The sequence below is a fragment of the Triplophysa rosa genome, linkage group LG23 (assembly GCF_024868665.1).
Source record: "Triplophysa rosa linkage group LG23, Trosa_1v2, whole genome shotgun sequence".
In the NCBI taxonomy this organism is placed as follows: Eukaryota; Metazoa; Chordata; class Actinopteri; order Cypriniformes; family Nemacheilidae; genus Triplophysa; species Triplophysa rosa.
Window position 1 is genome coordinate 2,454,901 of NC_079912.1, and position 18,189 is coordinate 2,473,089.

The 18,189-nt window shown below is 39.0% G+C and overlaps 2 protein-coding genes across 6 annotated transcripts in view; both read right to left on the reverse strand.

The window, feature by feature from the left end:
• The window catches only part of ift140 (intraflagellar transport 140 homolog (Chlamydomonas)), a 31,603-nt gene extending 23,621 nt beyond the window's left edge, over positions 1-7,982 (reverse strand). For both annotated transcript variants that reach the window (XM_057322249.1, XM_057322248.1), the window contains exons 1-10: positions 7,818-7,982; positions 7,043-7,200; positions 6,548-6,772; positions 6,317-6,438; positions 6,038-6,180; positions 5,791-5,966; positions 5,613-5,704; positions 5,426-5,532; positions 4,642-4,781; positions 4,175-4,378 (exon numbers count right to left, since the gene is read on the reverse strand). In XM_057322249.1, coding sequence (XP_057178232.1) covers positions 4,175-4,378; positions 4,642-4,781; positions 5,426-5,532; positions 5,613-5,704; positions 5,791-5,966; positions 6,038-6,180; positions 6,317-6,438; positions 6,548-6,772; positions 7,043-7,189 — 1,356 coding nt within the window. In that variant the 5' untranslated portion in view covers positions 7,190-7,200; positions 7,818-7,982. The remainder of the gene's footprint in view (positions 1-4,174; positions 4,379-4,641; positions 4,782-5,425; positions 5,533-5,612; positions 5,705-5,790; positions 5,967-6,037; positions 6,181-6,316; positions 6,439-6,547; positions 6,773-7,042; positions 7,201-7,817) is intronic.
• Positions 7,983-8,692: 710 nt separating this feature from the next.
• On the reverse strand, positions 8,693-14,761 carry telo2 (TEL2, telomere maintenance 2, homolog (S. cerevisiae)). 4 transcript variants are annotated; one of them, XM_057322559.1, is made up of 21 exons: positions 14,706-14,761; positions 13,734-14,614; positions 13,337-13,617; positions 13,194-13,262; positions 12,946-13,093; positions 12,605-12,707; positions 11,979-12,047; positions 11,704-11,845; positions 11,426-11,562; positions 10,888-10,994; positions 10,729-10,809; positions 10,559-10,647; positions 10,360-10,451; positions 10,159-10,275; positions 10,003-10,074; positions 9,761-9,925; positions 9,596-9,684; positions 9,430-9,529; positions 9,240-9,304; positions 9,037-9,152; positions 8,693-8,946 (listed from the first exon to the last, which is right to left on the reverse strand). In XM_057322559.1, the coding sequence occupies exons 2-21, from the start codon at positions 14,042-14,044 to the stop codon at positions 8,834-8,836; spliced, it is 2,466 nt and encodes an 821-aa protein (XP_057178542.1). In that variant the 5' UTR covers positions 14,045-14,614; positions 14,706-14,761; the 3' UTR covers positions 8,693-8,833. The 4 variants fall into 4 exon arrangements, with proteins under 4 accessions (XP_057178542.1, XP_057178545.1, XP_057178543.1 ...); XM_057322562.1 differs by having other exon boundaries at positions 13,734-14,078; positions 14,265-14,756; XM_057322560.1 differs by lacking the exon at positions 14,706-14,761 and adding an exon at positions 14,685-14,702.
• Positions 14,762-18,189: the final 3,428 nt, after the last annotated feature.

Genomic DNA, 18,189 nt, shown 5'->3' on the forward strand with positions numbered 1-18,189 from the left:
TTCAGGTTTCTTCAAGCATTTGTTTTATTTTTAGTGCATGATTGATTTTTCATAGTCAGGTAAGTGCCAGGATTGTCACATCCATAACGGTACACATTATTCATAAATGGCCACATGAAAATGAAAATAAAGTAACTATTTTATGTTTTGTGAAGAGGCATCCCTTCTCCATTCATTGGGTATTATTGCTTCAGGATTGTGCATGTTTATTGACAGAGATTCAACAAAGTTTGTGTCCTGTTTTTTGTCACATCCATAAGGCATGTTCATTTCCCTTTTTAAAATAGAAAACTTGTGCATGGAATGACATTTTTCTGTTTTATCTCTATCAACGAGGGTTTAGTAAAATATAAACAAATGGATCAGTATATTGGTAACAAATACATTCTCTGCGTGTTTTTATGTCACATCCATAATGCAAATGTCACATATATAACGCTGGAATTGCCCATTAATAGAAATGGCTTTTTTTAATACTTTTCATAGTAATGAAATTACTAATTTCATAGTAAATTTCTTCAATGCTATCCAGTAACACTCTTATTAAACTAAGTGATGTCTAATTTGACTTCTACCACAAAAACACTTAACTTTTCTAATATATTGTGATCAATTACCTTTCTGGACACTATTATTTGATTACAGGAATCAACACAAATAAGCAAATTTAATCCAATACAGAAATGCCAGTAATCAACAATCTTACATTTTATTCATGAAAATTTAAGACATTCAAATGTTTAATCAGTAGCAAAATGTTACAGAACTAATCCTAACGTGTGAGGTAACTGAAGTTATATTCAGGAACATCATCCACTACCATAGTAGAACAATTTTTTTCTTCTTCTTTTGAATAGTTTAGAAATTTAGGAAAACAAACAGTTCTGGGGCACCTTTGAGTACCATTAAATTTTTCCTACTATGGTAGTCAATAATGTTCCAGAACTGAAAATTGCTAACATTCTTCCAAATATCTTTCTCTGTGTTCATCAGAACTAGGGTTGGGAATCGTTTGAATTTTATCGATTCCGATTCCAATTCCGATTAACGATTTCGATTCTTATCAATTTCCAGTTTCGATTCCACAAGTTGAAGTAAAACATTTAGATATCAACCTGTATGGTCATTTAGCCTATATATATATATATATATATATATATTTATGACCACCGTTTTGTGTACATATACACATAGCACCATGTTTTTTCTGATTTATTACAATTTGTATTACCATAGCTGAACTACATCATGGTTAAACTGTAGTAACTATAATGAAACTATGGTTAATTTGTGGTTCCTGTGCTTTTTAATGCAAATACTATAGTTAAAACTATGCTTACTATAGTAAAAATATTGTTAATTTTCATAAAGGCTTTTATTGAGATATCAGCAGATCATGCAACGCGTTTACTTTTCTGAAAATATGCACACAGGAATTGATAAGAGGAATTCTAATTTTAACCTCAAGTATCCGATTCCTATTCCTTTTGTTTCCGATCCGATTACTTAATCATAGTGGTTTTCGAACCAATAAGCAAAATTTCCGTTTTGCTGCTATTAAATTTAAGAAAATTGGATGTAAACCACCTTTTAATCTCAGCTACACATTCTGAGAGAATAGGTGGAGGGAAGTTTGAAGCAGGTTTAGCAGACAGATAACGCTGAGTGCCATCAGCATAGCAGTGGAATTGAATTCCATGTTTCCTAAAAATACTACCTAGGGGAATTAAATAAATAATAAATAAGAGCGGACCCAAAACTGAGCCCTGTGGGACCCCGGCAGTGACGTAGGATGGTTTTGAAGTAAACTGTTTCAACTGTACAAACTGGGTACGGTCTGTGAGGTAGGATCTAAACCATAATAGGGCGGTTCCCAGGATTCCAATAGATTTAAGTCTATCCAATAAAATACTGTGCGAGATTGTGTTGAATGCTGTACTCAAATCAAGCAAAATAAGTATGGATAGAAGTCCCGAGTCAGCAGCTAAGAGTAGGTCATTAGAGATCTTAACCAATGAGGTTTCCACACTGTGATGTGGACGGAAACCTGACTGAAATTGCTCATACAGACTATTATTGGAGAGATGGTCATGTAGCTGGGCTGTGACAACCCTTTCCAATGTTTTGGACAAGAATGGTAAGTTTGAAATGGGGCGGAAGTTATCATAGTTGCTAGAATCCGCACCTGGCTTCTTGGCTATGGGGGTTATCACGGCAGTTTTGAGTGAAAGTGGAACAACACCCGAAACAAGTGATGAGTGTATAATATCAGTGATTAGAGAAGAGATTGAAGGTAGGCAGGCTTTGATCAGGGATGTTGGTATAGGGTCCAACTGACAGGTTGTTGGTTTAGATTTTTTAATTAAACAGAATACTTCCTCAGTGCTCGGAAGATTAAAAGTGGTAAAAGAGGAAATTAAAGATCGATCCAAGATCACATCGGAGGCCCAATGACCCGGATTTGAGGCTATGATTTGTTGATGAAAACCTTCTATCTTCCTGGTAAAATAAGACATAAAAGCATCACAGTGATCAATGATATACAGTGAAGGAGAGAGTGAATCCGGTGGTTTCACAATAGCATTCATTACAGAGAAAAGTGTTTGAGAATTCCCCTCTCCAGAATTTATTAGTCCAGCGTAGTAATCAGTTTTGCAGTAGAGAGAGATTCTTTGTAATGTTTCATATGCTCATAGTACAGTTCCTTGTGCACTACAAGTCCAGTTTTAACGTACAAACGCTCCAGACGACGCCTCTTCATTTTTAAGCATCTTAGCTAAACATCTTAATCTAAACATTTGCTCACCTGTCTAGTAAAACACATACAAGATCAGCATCTCTGTCTAGTAAAAATGTCTTTGTTGACAGAACCAGCTGCAAACAGTAAAGAATAATTGTGCTACATAACTACTGCGTAAAACAAGATAGTTGCTTGATAGACGCTACAAACTAATACTTTCATATTTGTCCACGAGACTGTGTTGTCATGGTTTCTACGGCAGTAAAAGCGGAAACCGAGGGTAGACTGTGTTATTAGGGAGATGCAAGGTCTGTAGAAAGCGTAACGGCTTCCATGAATCATGTGAGGCCCCTCAGCCAATCATATAACAGCCTCTAGTCTGCTTTCCTGCATTCCGCGATTTTTTGACTAAAGTCCATTGCACATTGAGTCTGAAATTTGCGTCTGAAATTTCCGCACGTTAAAAAATAAATACGACCTCACGTTGTGTCAATCACATTTACACACTGCCTCCGATATTTTCATCCGTCATAAAAAAATTTGGACTGGGTTCGATTTTCTGCATTTTTCGCATCCGTAGCAAGCATTTTGAGAGGCCTTTTTTAACAATTCAGAGACACCGTACAAACGAGCGCCAAATACGAAAAAACACATACGAAAATTTCGGACTGTACAGTATGTGCAAAGGTCTTAAATCCGATTTTTACTTTTGCGTCGGGCCTACGCCTTAGGCTACGTGTCGTTTTTCATTTATACTTCTACGTCGTTGTCCGCGTCGACAGGCAATGACCACTAGGCGTCAGTGTCCACGCGCGTGTTGCTTTTGTAACCAAGACAAGAGCCGAAGAAGCAGCAGCTCCTTTGAGAAGCATTAGCAGTGATAGCGGCAAGTAAACAGTCACTTTTGTTGCAGATTTGAGATGTTAAATACAGAAGCACAAATAATTTTCTTAGACAATTCATTCGGAAATGCGTTTGAGTAAACATGACTCGATAGCAGAGTTTTTTGACCTGAGGGAGGGGTTCAAAAAGACCAATCACAGCGCTTGCGATCCGCGTAGAGTTGACGCATTCTTACATTTTTGGAGAGGTGCGCATCAGGCTATGCCGTAGGGTATGCGGCTCTGCGTAGGCTATGGCGTAGGTCTGACGCAGAACCATAAATTGGGCTTTAACATCTAGTGTCTTTGGTAACGTGGATACGACGCCGTTGACAGGCGACTGCCAAACACGGCCCCGTGTCACTGGTTAAAATTTTCTCACGATTTACAAATAGTTGAAAACATTTGAGATATTGTAAGTACTCGAATGAACAAAATATATAACACTGGCCTAGTGGTTTTGGGATATTTTAATGCAAAAAAGTTACAAACTGTACCATTAAGATATATATTTTCAATTCATGCTGTTGCATGATTGAAAACTGTGTCTTACCCTGGTGACCTGCACAGCTCTGATGTGTGTGTCTGTGTGAAAGGTGATGTGTGTGTTGGTGTTGAAGTTGGCCAGGCTGAGCTGTGCTGGTGCGAGCTGCACTGCTGCCACCTGCTGACTGTAGTGAGAACACATCACATGCTCGGAGAGAATCAACACACAACTGCTGCTGCGCACCGCCAACAGATGAGAGCTCGAACCCCACTGAGAGAAAGAGAGAGATAACAAACTTTTACGTAAATAAACTAGATTATTTGGTTGACATGTTTAATATATTGCTATTGCTGCCACTAAACTAAAGCAATAACCCAGTAGAGGCCACAGTGATTACATTGATTTTACCATGGTAAATGGGGTTGGAACTTTTCATTTTGTGTCAAAAACAACACTTATCAATGGAAAAATCACAGTAAGACATCAGTTATCATGAGTTATTGTTTTATTTTAAACAGAGCGGCGTACTGTACCTGCAGTTGTGAGATGTTTCCTTCAACTTCTGCTGGTGTTTGGAGTTTCCACTGTGTTTTTGTGTCTCCTTTCTGATCATTCATCGTCACCATGTGCCACAGAGCCACACGACCCCTGCTGGTACCTGCTGCCAGAGCGTCTGCAGATGAAAACACAGACAGCAATAACTGATCAGTTTGAACAGGTCTAATGTTGTTTTTCCTATTTAAAAGACTTGTCCAGACTCCAGCAAAGCATAATATTATTCTTACACATCTGATGCAAGCATTAAAAAATAATTATCCTACTGTGTGCCTGCAATAAAATGAAACTGAGAATGAAACTTCAATTTAACTTTTAACAAAAAGAATGTTTTGCTAACACTCTTGTTAAGTTATAAAAACGTTAACATCTACATTTACATTTAGTCATTTAGCAGATGTATAACAATGACATCAAATGTTGATAAAGTGTTTTTTTATGTTACTGCAAGACATTTTTTTGATAACTGAAAGAACTTTCCCTGTTGTAGGAACTGTCTTTAATAAGCAACAAATAATGTTGAAGGTGTGAAACATATACAAACACTTCAAGATACACAGAATTTTAATGTCAGAATGAAATTTATAACGCAAAGAGCATTGCCCACAAGGTGCAGAACTTCTGTGGCTGTTTTCTGTCAGGTCATCTACTAGGATGATGGAAAAACAGTTAGAGTAAAATCTAGCTTTGTGTTGAGCAAGTATTAGTTTTGTGATTCACGTCTAAGTAGATGTAAAGACCAGATCTGTACAAAGCTCTTACTTTTAAACGTGCAAAAAGACACACAGTTGAGCAGTTCTCCCTTCTCAAAGCCCAGAGACTCATCCAAAGACAGAGCGTAGTGATCATCTAACTCCACATCCCAGAGTCTACAAACACCCACAAACAAACATTTTAACACACAGTGACATAGGTGCATCTGTAGAGAAGATTTCTATCTGAGCCTGACCTGATGTGCTGTTCCCCAGATGCTGTGATCAATAAACCGTCTTCTGTCCACACAATGCCTGTGTGCTGCCCACCTCTACCACTGAGCTTCACCTGCACACACACACACACAATGGTTTTCTGTTAGCTGATGTTTAATTGGCTGATAGGAATCACCGTGTTGTCCGATTGGTTGTTACCTTACTGATCTCCTGAGTGAATCCCTCCGGCCCGACACTGAACTGAGACAGCAGCAGTGAGTCTGTTACTACAGCGAGCACGGCTCTCCTTTTAGAATACCACATCTTCTGTACCGCACTCTCCACAGACAGCAGCGCGACGCTCCGCGCTTGATCATCCACGCTGAACACATTCCCTAAAACACACACACGGTTTGAGCAAACCAAAATAAGGTGAGTACGATACACCTTCTGTCGTATTTCTTACCATCCGCTGTGCTGATGTAAAACGACAGGCCTTCCTGTGAACCCAGCGCGAAACCGCCCCTTTTATTGCTCTTTTTCCAGTTGAACATGTCCAGGGCGGTTTCATCTCCACTGACAGCTGCACGTGCCAACATCGTCACATCCCTGCATTTACACACTGCACTTTACAAGTCTGAGGTTGCCAGATAATTTCTTTAAAAAAGCAACTAACAAAACATAGGCGCATGTATAGAAAGGCTTATACATGGCAATATTTATTGCAATATAATTTAAGACTTACTCTGCAGGTGGGGCAGGTCTGAAGATGCAGCACGTCAGTGGTTTGCCGTAGTCGTGTTTTATTAGAGGAGATCCCTGCAGTTTACCTCGAGCGTCCACCCTCCAAACTGCCATCACACCCGCCTGCACACACACACGTTAACTTTACACATAAGCCTTTATTATATGACATAATGAAATGTATTTGAGACAGCGAGTAATGTTGTGGCTAAAGTGTTTGCATGTGTGAGACCTGATCTCCCGTGACCAGCCTGCTGCCATTACTGCTCCACTCCAGTAGTGTGATGCAGGAGGCGTGTGTGTTTGCTGGCAGGGGTGTGTGTTCACCAGACGGGTGTGAGAGGAGCAACGTCTCACCCGTCTCCCAGCCCACCGCCAGCAAGGGTTTAGTGGGGTGCCACTGAAGCAGCGAGGGGTTGAAACCCCGTTCCACATGACACAACTTCACATGTTCTCCCTAAACACACACAGATATCACACGTATATATATATGTAATACACACAGTTCCAAGTAAATAAGAAAATAAGAATGAGAAGCATAGATGTTGGTTATATATTTTCCACTATTTAAATATTAAATATATTTCATACATCAAATTTAACACACTGCATATCACATTATTTAGCAAGTTATAACCTAACGCATTTTTCTTCAATATCACACAGGCCTAAAAACCAGTGAGAAGTGAAGAGAAACAAACAGAAGTGTATAGAAATGCCTTGCCACCTGTTGCAGGTACAGATCCACACTACCCCTGGTGGAGGCGTTTACAGAGCCCACTGCCAGCACACACAGACTAGAGTGCCATGCTATGAGAACTGCCTCCCCACTGCTGTCAGGGGCCTCGATACGATGATCAAAGTACACAGCCATCACCTACAAATCTATAATAAAAAATCAGTCATAAATGTCATATCTGAATATACATCCTACACAGTGTGACTTCAACACAAATCATACAGTACATTCCAATCATCTACCAAAGTGTTTGGTCTTTAATATAACTGCAGGAATGAGAGCTGTTTAGAAAATACATTTCTAGGTGGTTTAGTTTTGCTGTTATAGGTGGCATAAGATGAGAATGATGGAACTATTATGTCGACTGTGATAACTGACTATATCAACATGACATGGTTTTTAAACGAAACCCTTACGTGTGGTAAAGAAAAGCGTGATATTATTGTCATGGCAGCATCAACAAACGTGGTATTTCCATGCTGACATGTGCAAAACACCATGGTAATTCCGTGATAACCATAGCTGCTCAAAGTTAACGGTTTGCAGCTCTAGTGAAGTTGTATATATCTAACATACATTTCAGTACCTGTTATAATTATATATGAAATCATTTTAATAACAAAAACATGCTTGTAAGGGTATTGGGTTTCTGTTTTGGGTTTTTAATTGCAGTAAATCTGCTGCTAGCGCAGTTAGCTAATCCACGCTGAGGCCTGTCGCTTTAACAACGTCATAAATAACGACTGTTTTAAAAATGTTTTACCTGAAACCTCCTTTATTCAGCACTTCCGTGTCAGGACCCCGTGTTGTTCTAGCAGCATATGTATGATTTATAAAGTAAACAATTGTTATAGCCCTTCAATATTAACGAGACGCTGTAGCTACGAAGCGTCGTTTGCGGTTGCCCGGACAACTGAGGAGAAGAAGCGCCTAGGGGTGGAGCCAGGTGACGCGCTGTGCGCCTCAGCCAATAAGGCTAATCTTTTAAAGGGACTGTTAACCCAAAAATGAAAATTCTGTCATCACTTACTCACCCTCAGGTTGTTCCAAACCTGTATAAATGTCTTTGTTCTGATGAACACAGAGAAAGATATTTAGGTGTCATTAACCAAACAGATCTCATTCCCCATTGACTCCCATAGTATTTCTTTTCCCTACCATGGCAGTAAATGGGGGATGAGATCTGTTACTGATATTCTTCAAAATATCTTTCTCTGTGTTCATCAGAACAAAGACATTTATACAGGTTTGGAACAACCTGAGCGTGAATAAAGGATGACAGAACTAGACTTTTACACTTTATAACCCTAACCCACTTCACATGTTTTTTAAAATATTACGTAACAAGTCTATATTTTATATACTTTTAGAAAAGAATACAAACAAGAATTCAGGCACATATTAATATACACTTTCATAAGTGGCTGTTTCTATAGGCCGGAAGTTGTCTGCCATATTGGAACAGTCAAAGTCGGTCTGTGATGGCTTGAAAGAACGTTGACTGTGTCTGCAACTGTAATATCACACATGTAGGAATATCAAATGTTACGTGCTGTTGTGTAGACCTAAAAATTATAATTACTAAACTAACACAACACAATAAGACGAAGGCATTAGCACATTAAAAAGAGACCATGGTTTGACACTGTGTCCAATTTATTAAGGAATATAAATTTAGGTTTAGGTTTTACAACATAAGTACAAAACAAAATTCAAGGAGCCATATGAACATTATTATATGGAGACAGAATTATAAAATCCAGTGTGTGTAAGTGTGTGTCAGGTTTCCACATCTGGTAGCTGTAGTTGAGTTGTAAGGTTTTTGTCCAGCAGTATTAAACCCTGTACAGCCAAACTCCTGCAGTCTGTGTCACAATCATTCTCTGCCACATCTGCACAGAAACACATTATCATGTCAATAACACACACGCAGTCCCTACAAACATACAGAAAGAGATACATACAGTACAAATATTCTGTACCTGCTAGCCAAGCTCGGGTCTCCATCAGGTCATCGCTGAGGTCCGTCAGTAAGGTGTCACTGGGCATGCTCAGAAACACAGCACACACTGCAAACATAACGCCTCTTCTCACCATCCTTCAGTAGTAGAGATCACAAGACAGAGTTAAAGTGAGAGAAACAAAAATGGCATGGAAGGTCACGCATACTGGAATACAAACTTACTGGTCAGTATGGAAACGCACAGCCCACACAAAGTCCAGTAGAGCTCTGCCCATCTGAGAGGCAACCTGTGACACACACACACTGATGCCTAAACATAGTGCATACTGCGTAGTGCAGTATGCAGTAAACCAGTATGGCAGACCATATGGTCAAAGAATGTGTGTATTGTGCATGTATGTGTGTGTTGTACCGGGGCGTTGACGGCCAAGTGCATGAGAAGTCCAAGTGTGTGCAGCAACCTTCCTAACACCAAATGATCCGTCCCCAGGAGGTCAAAGGTCACCTGCGACCTAAACGTAAACTAGAGGTGAATGCCCGTAATAAAAATGAAAGGAAACATTTGCATGTAAACACACCTGTCGTAGTTTCTGAGCAGAGGGAAGATGAAAGATCCGGCTACTGAAGCGTACCGGTTGGGAACTGCTTTAACCATCTGAGTCGCACTCTGAACGGAACAAACAATATATTATCAGACAAGACATTACAGATGCTAATCATGCTCTTGTCTGCGAGAGCCTCACCTTGCTTATGCGTCTTGTTTTGCTCTGAATCCGCGTCTCAACAATCTGCCGCCAGTGTGTGATGTCATCAGATTGATCCCGGGCCGCTACAGCAGCGATTGGCTGAGCTCCAGTGTGCTTGTTTGTGATTGGCTCAGACAATTCTTGGGCAGAGAGGGCCAAGACCTGGAAAAGATGCAGCACCTAATAGTGTCAGTAGTTTGCCTTAACCAAGAATTGATCAAATGTGATGTTGTTCTGACCTCCAGAACGTCCAGTCTCTGTCTCAGACTGTAGTTTAGTGAATAAAACTCTGTAGTCAAATACTCCACCACCTACAAAGCAGAAAGTTGTAAAGAGACAAAATATGTACATGTACATTTTTAACAGAGGATCATAACGTCTGTCTAATGTCTCACCGGTTTGGTATCTGTAACCGTGAGAGCCACCATGGCGTTCTGCCGCAGCACCTGGAAACCTTCCGTGTTGTACCTGTCGTCCAGGTGTAACAGCACCTTACAGAACTGGACGCTCACCTGTGACGGATAATCATCCACCCTCCTTAGTGAGCTATGAATAACACATTACCATCACATGTGCTTTCTGTCACGACCTCTGACCTCTTGCGTGGCTTTCACGTTCTTCCTCAAAAGACCTTCAGCCGCCTGGAGACTGAGCTCCACTCTTTCAGCATCATTAGATGACATCAAAGCTACAAATAAAGACACGGACAATATAGTAATTTTAATCAGGTGAAGAAAAGTGAATAGATGAATAAACATGTGTAACTTTAATGTGTCGTCTGGGATTTCACATTACCTTCCAGACAGTCTCGGACGTAACGGGGTGGAGCTGATTTCTTCTTCTCTTGATCAGCTGACATGTCATATGGTGTTAGATCATCATCACTTAGAGAAAAAAATTGTTGATGTCTTTAGTGATCAACACTCAGTTCAGGTGTGTTTGTAAATGTGTGTAGACATGTATACCTGTCCAACTCTGAATCACTGTCACGCCCAGACTGTGATGTCACTGACTGTGTCAAACTAGTCTCGGACTCTGGCTGAAGTCTGGAACAAAACGTAAGTCACGCAAATGTCACATGTACACAAGTATTCCGGTGATGTGTGCGTTTGTGTGTGTTTGACCTGCTGGTGTCATCAGATTGATGTTCAGGTTCAGACTCCTCACTGTCTTTAGTAGGAATAGACTCCATGAGTGACTTCAGCTCTATAATCTCCTCATCTGGCTCATACTAACAGAAAAAAACAGCATTAAAATTTGTATCACATAGCAAATTAAACAAGACATTAAACAATTTACAATTTAAAGGGACAGTTCACCCAAAAATAAATATTCTGTCATCGTTTATTCACCCTCGATTTGTTCCAAATCTGTAGAAAAAAATGTAAGATATTTGGAAGAATGCTTGTATCCCAACAGTTCTTGGCCACCATTGACTACCATATAGAAGGCAAAATGACAATGGTAGTCAAAAGTGCCCCAGAACTGTTTGCTGCCCTACATTCTTCAAAATATCTGCTTTTGTGTTCAACAAAACCGAGAAAAATTTTCTACTATGGTAGTCAATGGTGGCCAAGAACTGTATGGTTACAAGTAAATAAAGTACAGAATTTTGGGGTGAACTGTTCCTTTAAGTAGCACCAATGCGATCACACAAATTACCTTGAATTTTAACTGTGAGCCTGGCATATCCAATCTGTGACTAAGACACTCGCCCACCACCATGCCCATCCGACGTATGCGTTCAATATTGCTGTCCAGTCGACACTGAACACCTCCCAGCATGCACTGCAGCATCTCTATAGAACATAAAATCCCAATAATAGACCAAAAAGAAGCAGCTAATAAGTGAAAAAAACCTAAGTATAAAGTTTGTGGAAATGTTTGCCTAACTGATTTCTTTGTTGTCATTTTAATTGAGACACATTTGTGTGTGTTACCTTCTCGTAGCTCCTCTATCTCTGAAAGGTTGAGTAAAGCCACACACAGCAGTAAAGCCTTGCTGACATACAGCTGTTGTTCAACACACGTGTGTTTTATAGCACTGCTGTTACACCACACCTGACACACACTCTGCAGTACCTACACACACACACACACACACACACACACACACACACACACACACACACACACACACACACACAGATTATAAAATGTGTTATGAGAATTCTTATTCAGATCTATCTACTAAACAAACAAAGAGGTGTGAAACCTGTTTAAGCAGTGGACGGCGTTCCGCATTCAGAGCCAAATAACCAAGAAGAGATTTCAACAGCCGTGTCTGTCATCAAAAAAATAGAGAAAAAATTGCATTTGTGATACAAATCATTTGAATACATTGTGTATGCAAAATTTTGTGAGAGTTGATTTTTAATGTATTCCATGCTTACAAAAGTATTGTGGTTTTTAACTAATTTAAACGAAGCCATACTGAGGTCCACATATCTCTGGGATTATACTGTATAACATAGGGCCTTATAAATGTAAAAATTTAAGTTTGTAAAGAGCTATAATCTCTAAGGATATTAGGATACAAACATGCAAATGTTAGAAAAACAAAGCATAAAGTGCTTTTATTTCATGTTTGGGCTGTCACTGTTGGCATGTGATGCAACAAAGAATGGCTAAAGTCAAGATATTCTACTAGTAGATCTACCAATCTTTGTGGAAAAATAAAAGGATGCTGACATTTTAAAGTAAATTTTCACCCTTTTTAGATGAAAATACTGGATTATTTAGAAAAAATTAATCCATGGCACTTGGACTGTTGAACTTTGGTTTTCTTCATAATTTATGTGTTTTTTTATGTGGAATTTATGTGTTGCCCCAGCAACTCACCGGGTGCTGATACTGCTGTAACACAAGCTTATAAGTGAGAACAAACTGAGCTTTCTTATTTGTTACAACCAGATTTCCCATCAGCCTGGAAACTGCAGCTGCCCTGAGAACCACACATTTCATTTCATTTATTTGTAAGTCACATTTAAACAAAGCTCAAAGTTGACCGAAGTGCCTCCCATCAAACAGCGTATCAGAATATTACTGAAAAGACCACCAACAGGATCAAACAAACAACTTAAAATACATCAAATAAAAATAAAAACAAACATTTAGAGAAAACTAACTAAAGCCTACACACACATCTCCCATCACTCACGATGCACAAACACACCACTGACCCCCTGAGGTTGAATATGAGTCCTGTGATGACAGACTCCATGCACCGTTCTGGAATTTTCTCCAGGAGTTTCTGTATCACGCGCTGCCACAATGGGTCCGTGCGGGTCAGGGAAGAAAGCCGAGGTACCAACGTCTCGAAAATAAATGCTGCACACAGATACCAATGACGAAGACGGTTAACATGTGACCTCATAAGCCTTAAAAGTGATGATGCTGAATTATGTTTATCAACAAAAATAAAACTTACAGCTGTATCCTTGCATACAAACTTTTCCCAACAGCTGAGCCACAAACCCAAGAGAGCAGTCTTGACCATCTAAACCAGAGACACACATAAATAATGTGTTGTTGATGTCTGTATGCCTGTGTGTGTTTGTGTGTGTGTGTTACCTCTGAGAGCCTGGCACGTCTTTTCGAGCATGCAGAGTATGTTGGTAGCAAGCAGTGGGTAGTATTGTTGTGGTAAGAAGGCATCAGGTGTTTTTGTGTGGAGACGGTTCGATGTGATGGAGGGTAAAGCTGCAAGATGACCAACGACAGTCTCTGTAAGCTGAGAGGAGTCTGAACAAACTCCGCCCACTTTACACCTGGACCACAACAAAGCCTCAAGACGACCCACAGAGAGGAACTTCTCCAAAACAGACACACATCGATCCAGACCTGCACATTCACTGTGTGTGTGTGTGTGTGTGTGTGTGTGTGTGTGTGTGTGTGTGTGTGAAGGGGGGAGAGAGGTCTATGAATAAAACATAATGAGACAGACAGGCAGAGACAGACAGACACTCACTCTGTGGAGCTGATGGTGTCCAGCAGAACCAGTAATGTCTGGTCCGGTGGACCTGTGAACACAAACTCGTGCCACGGTCTCCTGACTTCATCATCATCACTTGAACTGCTGAACCACTGACAACTTCTCGCGCTCACCAACGCCTGAAGAGTGTGCGTGTAGTGCAGACGCGTGAACTCGCCGTTCTCCAGGAAACGTGTGAGCGTGCTGAGCGAGTTTGCGATCTCTCGGGGGTCTCGTGAGGTGGAGAGTGTCCTTAAGCACGAGCCCGCCTGCAGCCGCACCGGAACCTTCGAACCGGCGGATGCCATGTTTGCATCCAGCGTCACTGTACACTATATTACACTGTAACGTGTTATTTAAAGAATATATTTTATGCAAATGAACGAAGCTGGTCATATCCGTATCATTTCATTAAAATATATTTCATACCAATTAAACAAATTATGCAAGAATCAAAGCTACATTTATACTATATGATATCAATGCCGTAATATATTATACCATTAAAACGCGATTGAGTACACGTACTTTTCAGTTTGTTGAGCGATTACATATTTTTTTAAATAATGAGAATAAAATAACTCAAGCATCAGCCTTGCTGACAAATCCCACGTGCGTGCGCTCAAATAAATATCCGTATGGACGCAGATATTCAGAACAAAGGTTCCTACCTGTGACCATCACTCAATTATATTATATTATTATTATTTACTAAATGGCGCTACAGGACACGTTAAAATCCATATTGACGTCGGAACCGATAGCCTTGTGGTTAGTGCTCCGACATGTTGCGCTCCGGGCGACACGAGTTCGAGTCCCGGCTCGTGGTCTTTTCCAGATCCCTGTTACCCACTTCGTTTCCTGTCCTCTCATTGTTACTGTAACAAGGCAAAAAATACATATTGACTACATCTTGACTAAATAGTTACTAGATGGCATGCAATCGACCTGTTATGAAATTTTCATTACACGGCTCCTTGAAATGCTTCTTCCCAGATAACAATCGCTCAAAACTAATAACACACAGTATCCCGGATGCAGCAAATCATTTTTACAGGGTATTTTTTTCACAAATTAAATATAAATATGTCTTTTAATAACATATATGACATTATTAGGGATGCACCGAATGTTCGGCAACCGAACATGTTCGGCCGAAAATAGCAAAAAAAGGCATGTTCGGTGTTCGGCCGAATATGTGAAACGGCCGAATACATTTTACCGAACTTGAACTTGTGATACGATCTATGGGAGGCAAATCCTGCCAAATTTAAATAAATAAATTAAACGATGAAAATGAAGAAAACCAGATTAGCAATTTCATTATACACAACTGCGTGCACAATATGCCAAAATGAAAAATAAAAGGAAATTATTTTATTTTCATTTTCATTTTTACACTGACAATGCGTTGTCCCTGTCAAATTGAAAAAGAAAATACAATTGGTGATTTGACATTTCATTTTCACTAAAATCTCGAGGCAAGACTGCCAATTTGAAAATGAAAAGGCAAATGTGAAAAATAAATTGTAAAAACATTTTTTACAAAGGTTTTATTAATGTTCACGCAATAATACTGACACAATTCAAATTAAAATGTAAACTTTGATTTTCATTTATTTTATTTTCTCTTCTCTTTTATTTCATTTTCGTTTTCATTTTCTTTTTCTTGTTCACAGTCATGCAAATTACATGTTAATTAGTGGGTGTGGACGAGCGTCTGCATTACTGGGAACGCCCACAAAAAACGTCATATCCGTTTATTCGAACGAACGTGTGTAGACCTTGTCAGGCGCTTGGCCTTAGCGCTTTGTAATGATACGATGACTGTGCCTGGTGCAATACCGAAAATTGTTGTGTGGTGTTCTGCATCTCTGATAAGTTAACAGACGAACAAACTAAAGCATTGGAGAGCCGTATCTCTAGCGTGCCCTGAAACATGCCGGAGCGCGATTGTCCCCACTCCGCCGCTGACCTGCTCTTACACTGTACATTACCATCCGCACCCGAGCACGCTATCATCATTACACTGTGACTGCTTTTAAGAAAACATAAACAAAGCGATCTTTCTCAGCACAATAGAATCCATCGTAATGTTCGGTTTGAGGTTGATAAGATGTGTTTAACCTCAGCGCGCTGCTGTGCGCAGACCAATTCGCTTATGGTATCACAAGAGCGGCTCATATGTGTTTAAATCAGCCCCGCGTACTTCATTCATTATGATTATGAGCCAATCGTTATACAAAGTGCTGCACTATGTTATGAATGCATGTTTTAAATGATGCGCCTGTTTAAATTCCTTGAAGTTCAGCTGTCATACAAAAACATCTAATACGCACAGCACTATTAATTATTCGAATGTTTTTTTTTTTGTCCCACGGCGCGGTGACACAGGCCTGCACTTATAAGTGTTGTAGGTATTAGATGTTTTTTGGTAAATGTTTTTTAGTGAAAATAAATGTCAAATCACCAATTGATTTTCTTTTTCAATTTGACAGGGACAACGCATTGTCAGTGTAAAAATGAAAATGAAAAATAATTTCATTTTATTTTTCATTTTGGCACATATTGTGCCGCAGTTGTGTATAATGAAATTGCTAATCTGGTTTTCATTTTCATCGTTTAATTATTTATTTAATTTGGCAGGATTTGCCTCCCATAATATAGGTATTCAATTTCATTTTTGTTTTAATTGACTTTTTTGTTTGCTCAATATTATTTTAATTTGTATTGTATTTTATTGAAAAGCAAGACAAATTATAAAAATACATTTATGACCATTCAGTTTATGCAATAGTGAAAAAATGGCTAAATAAATAGAAGCCCAGCAAACACAGAACGTTCCCCTAACTTTAGTTTTTGGTTCCCTTTTGGTTATTTTTTGGGAACCAAAAAATAACGTTCTAAGAACGTTCTTTTCAGGTTTTTTGCACAGAAAATAACGTCCAAGAACGTTGCAGGCTGTTTTTTTAATAACCAGAAAATAACCAAAATACGTTCCCTGATGTTTGTTATTTTGGTTATTTTTTGCAACCAGAAAATAACCAGAAAGTAACGTTCCCTAATGGTTATTTTTTGTTATTTTTTGCAACCAGAAAATAACCAGAAATAACGTTCCTGATGGTTTTTTCTGGTTATTTTTTGCAACCAGAAAATAACCAGAAATAACGTTCCCTGATGGTTCTTTTTGGGGTTTTTATGGTAAAAATGTCAAAACTGGTAAACGTCAGTGACATGTGCAATACAAATTATAAGATCACATTGAAAACACAAATGAAATTATAAATGTGCCTTTAATGGCTGAAAATAATAAACTAGTTAGCTAAATGAAAATACAATCATTATATCCATGTGTATTTCTTTAGTGTGGTTGTCTGTTACTGTATGTGTGTGCGCTCGAGCACGTGCATTCTCCGCTCTGCCGCACCGTTTTTATTTCACCCGACTAACACATTAGTTTAGCGGTTTATTTATTTTAATTTTTTATTTAAAACCGTACAGATTTGAGAGTAGACTTATATTTTCGTGATTTTCGATTGATTTGACACATCTAAATCAACAGACCATGATGAAAGGACTGAAACTCAGGGCTTTTGATTGTTATATCTAAAGACGGAGCCGAGCTATACTTCTGTGGTGAGACAATATTATTGTTAGCCTGAAGATAATTAAATGTTTATTCTTCTGTCAATAAAAATCTGCTTTAAATATTGTGTTGAAGTCATTATTATTATTTTATTTTATTTCGATATCTATAATGTCTGATGTTGAGGTAGGGCCTACACACAGTGTGGTTTTATTAGAAATGATATACTGTGCTGTTTAAATCTAAAATTAGGCTTGAAAAAGGAATTATTAGGCTAAAAGAATAATCTAATGCATTGATTTCATCCTCCATATTGTGTGGGATGATGTATTTTACTTATTTTAATTAGATTAACGTTAGACAAGCGATGGATAAAAACACAGCACTGACGTGTAAAAAGACCGAGAAAAATATTTTAGGCTAACGTTCTGGGAACGTTCCCCTAACGTTAGTTTCTGGTTCCCAGAAAGTTTTTTAAGGTTTGTTTTTGGTTTTTGGATCTTTACGGAAATAAAACATTAGTTTCATGGTTTCTATAACGTTAGGGTAACGTTCCCCTAACGTTAGTTTTTGGTTCCCAGAACGTTATGGGAACCAGAAACTAACGTTCTATTAACGTAAAGAAAACTTTCCTGGAGAACCAAAAACGAACCTTAGAAAATAACGTTCTGGGAACCAAAAACTAACGTTAGGGGAACGTTCTGGGAACCAAAAATTGTTAGCTGGGAGAAATGTAAAAAACCATGTTCGGTATTCGGCCTTCGGCCAAGTGTTTCATTTTTATTCGGCTTCGGCCAAGAATTTTCATTTCGGTGCATCTCTAGACATATTTACAAATGATTAAACCAAATTGCCTGTTCGTGAAAT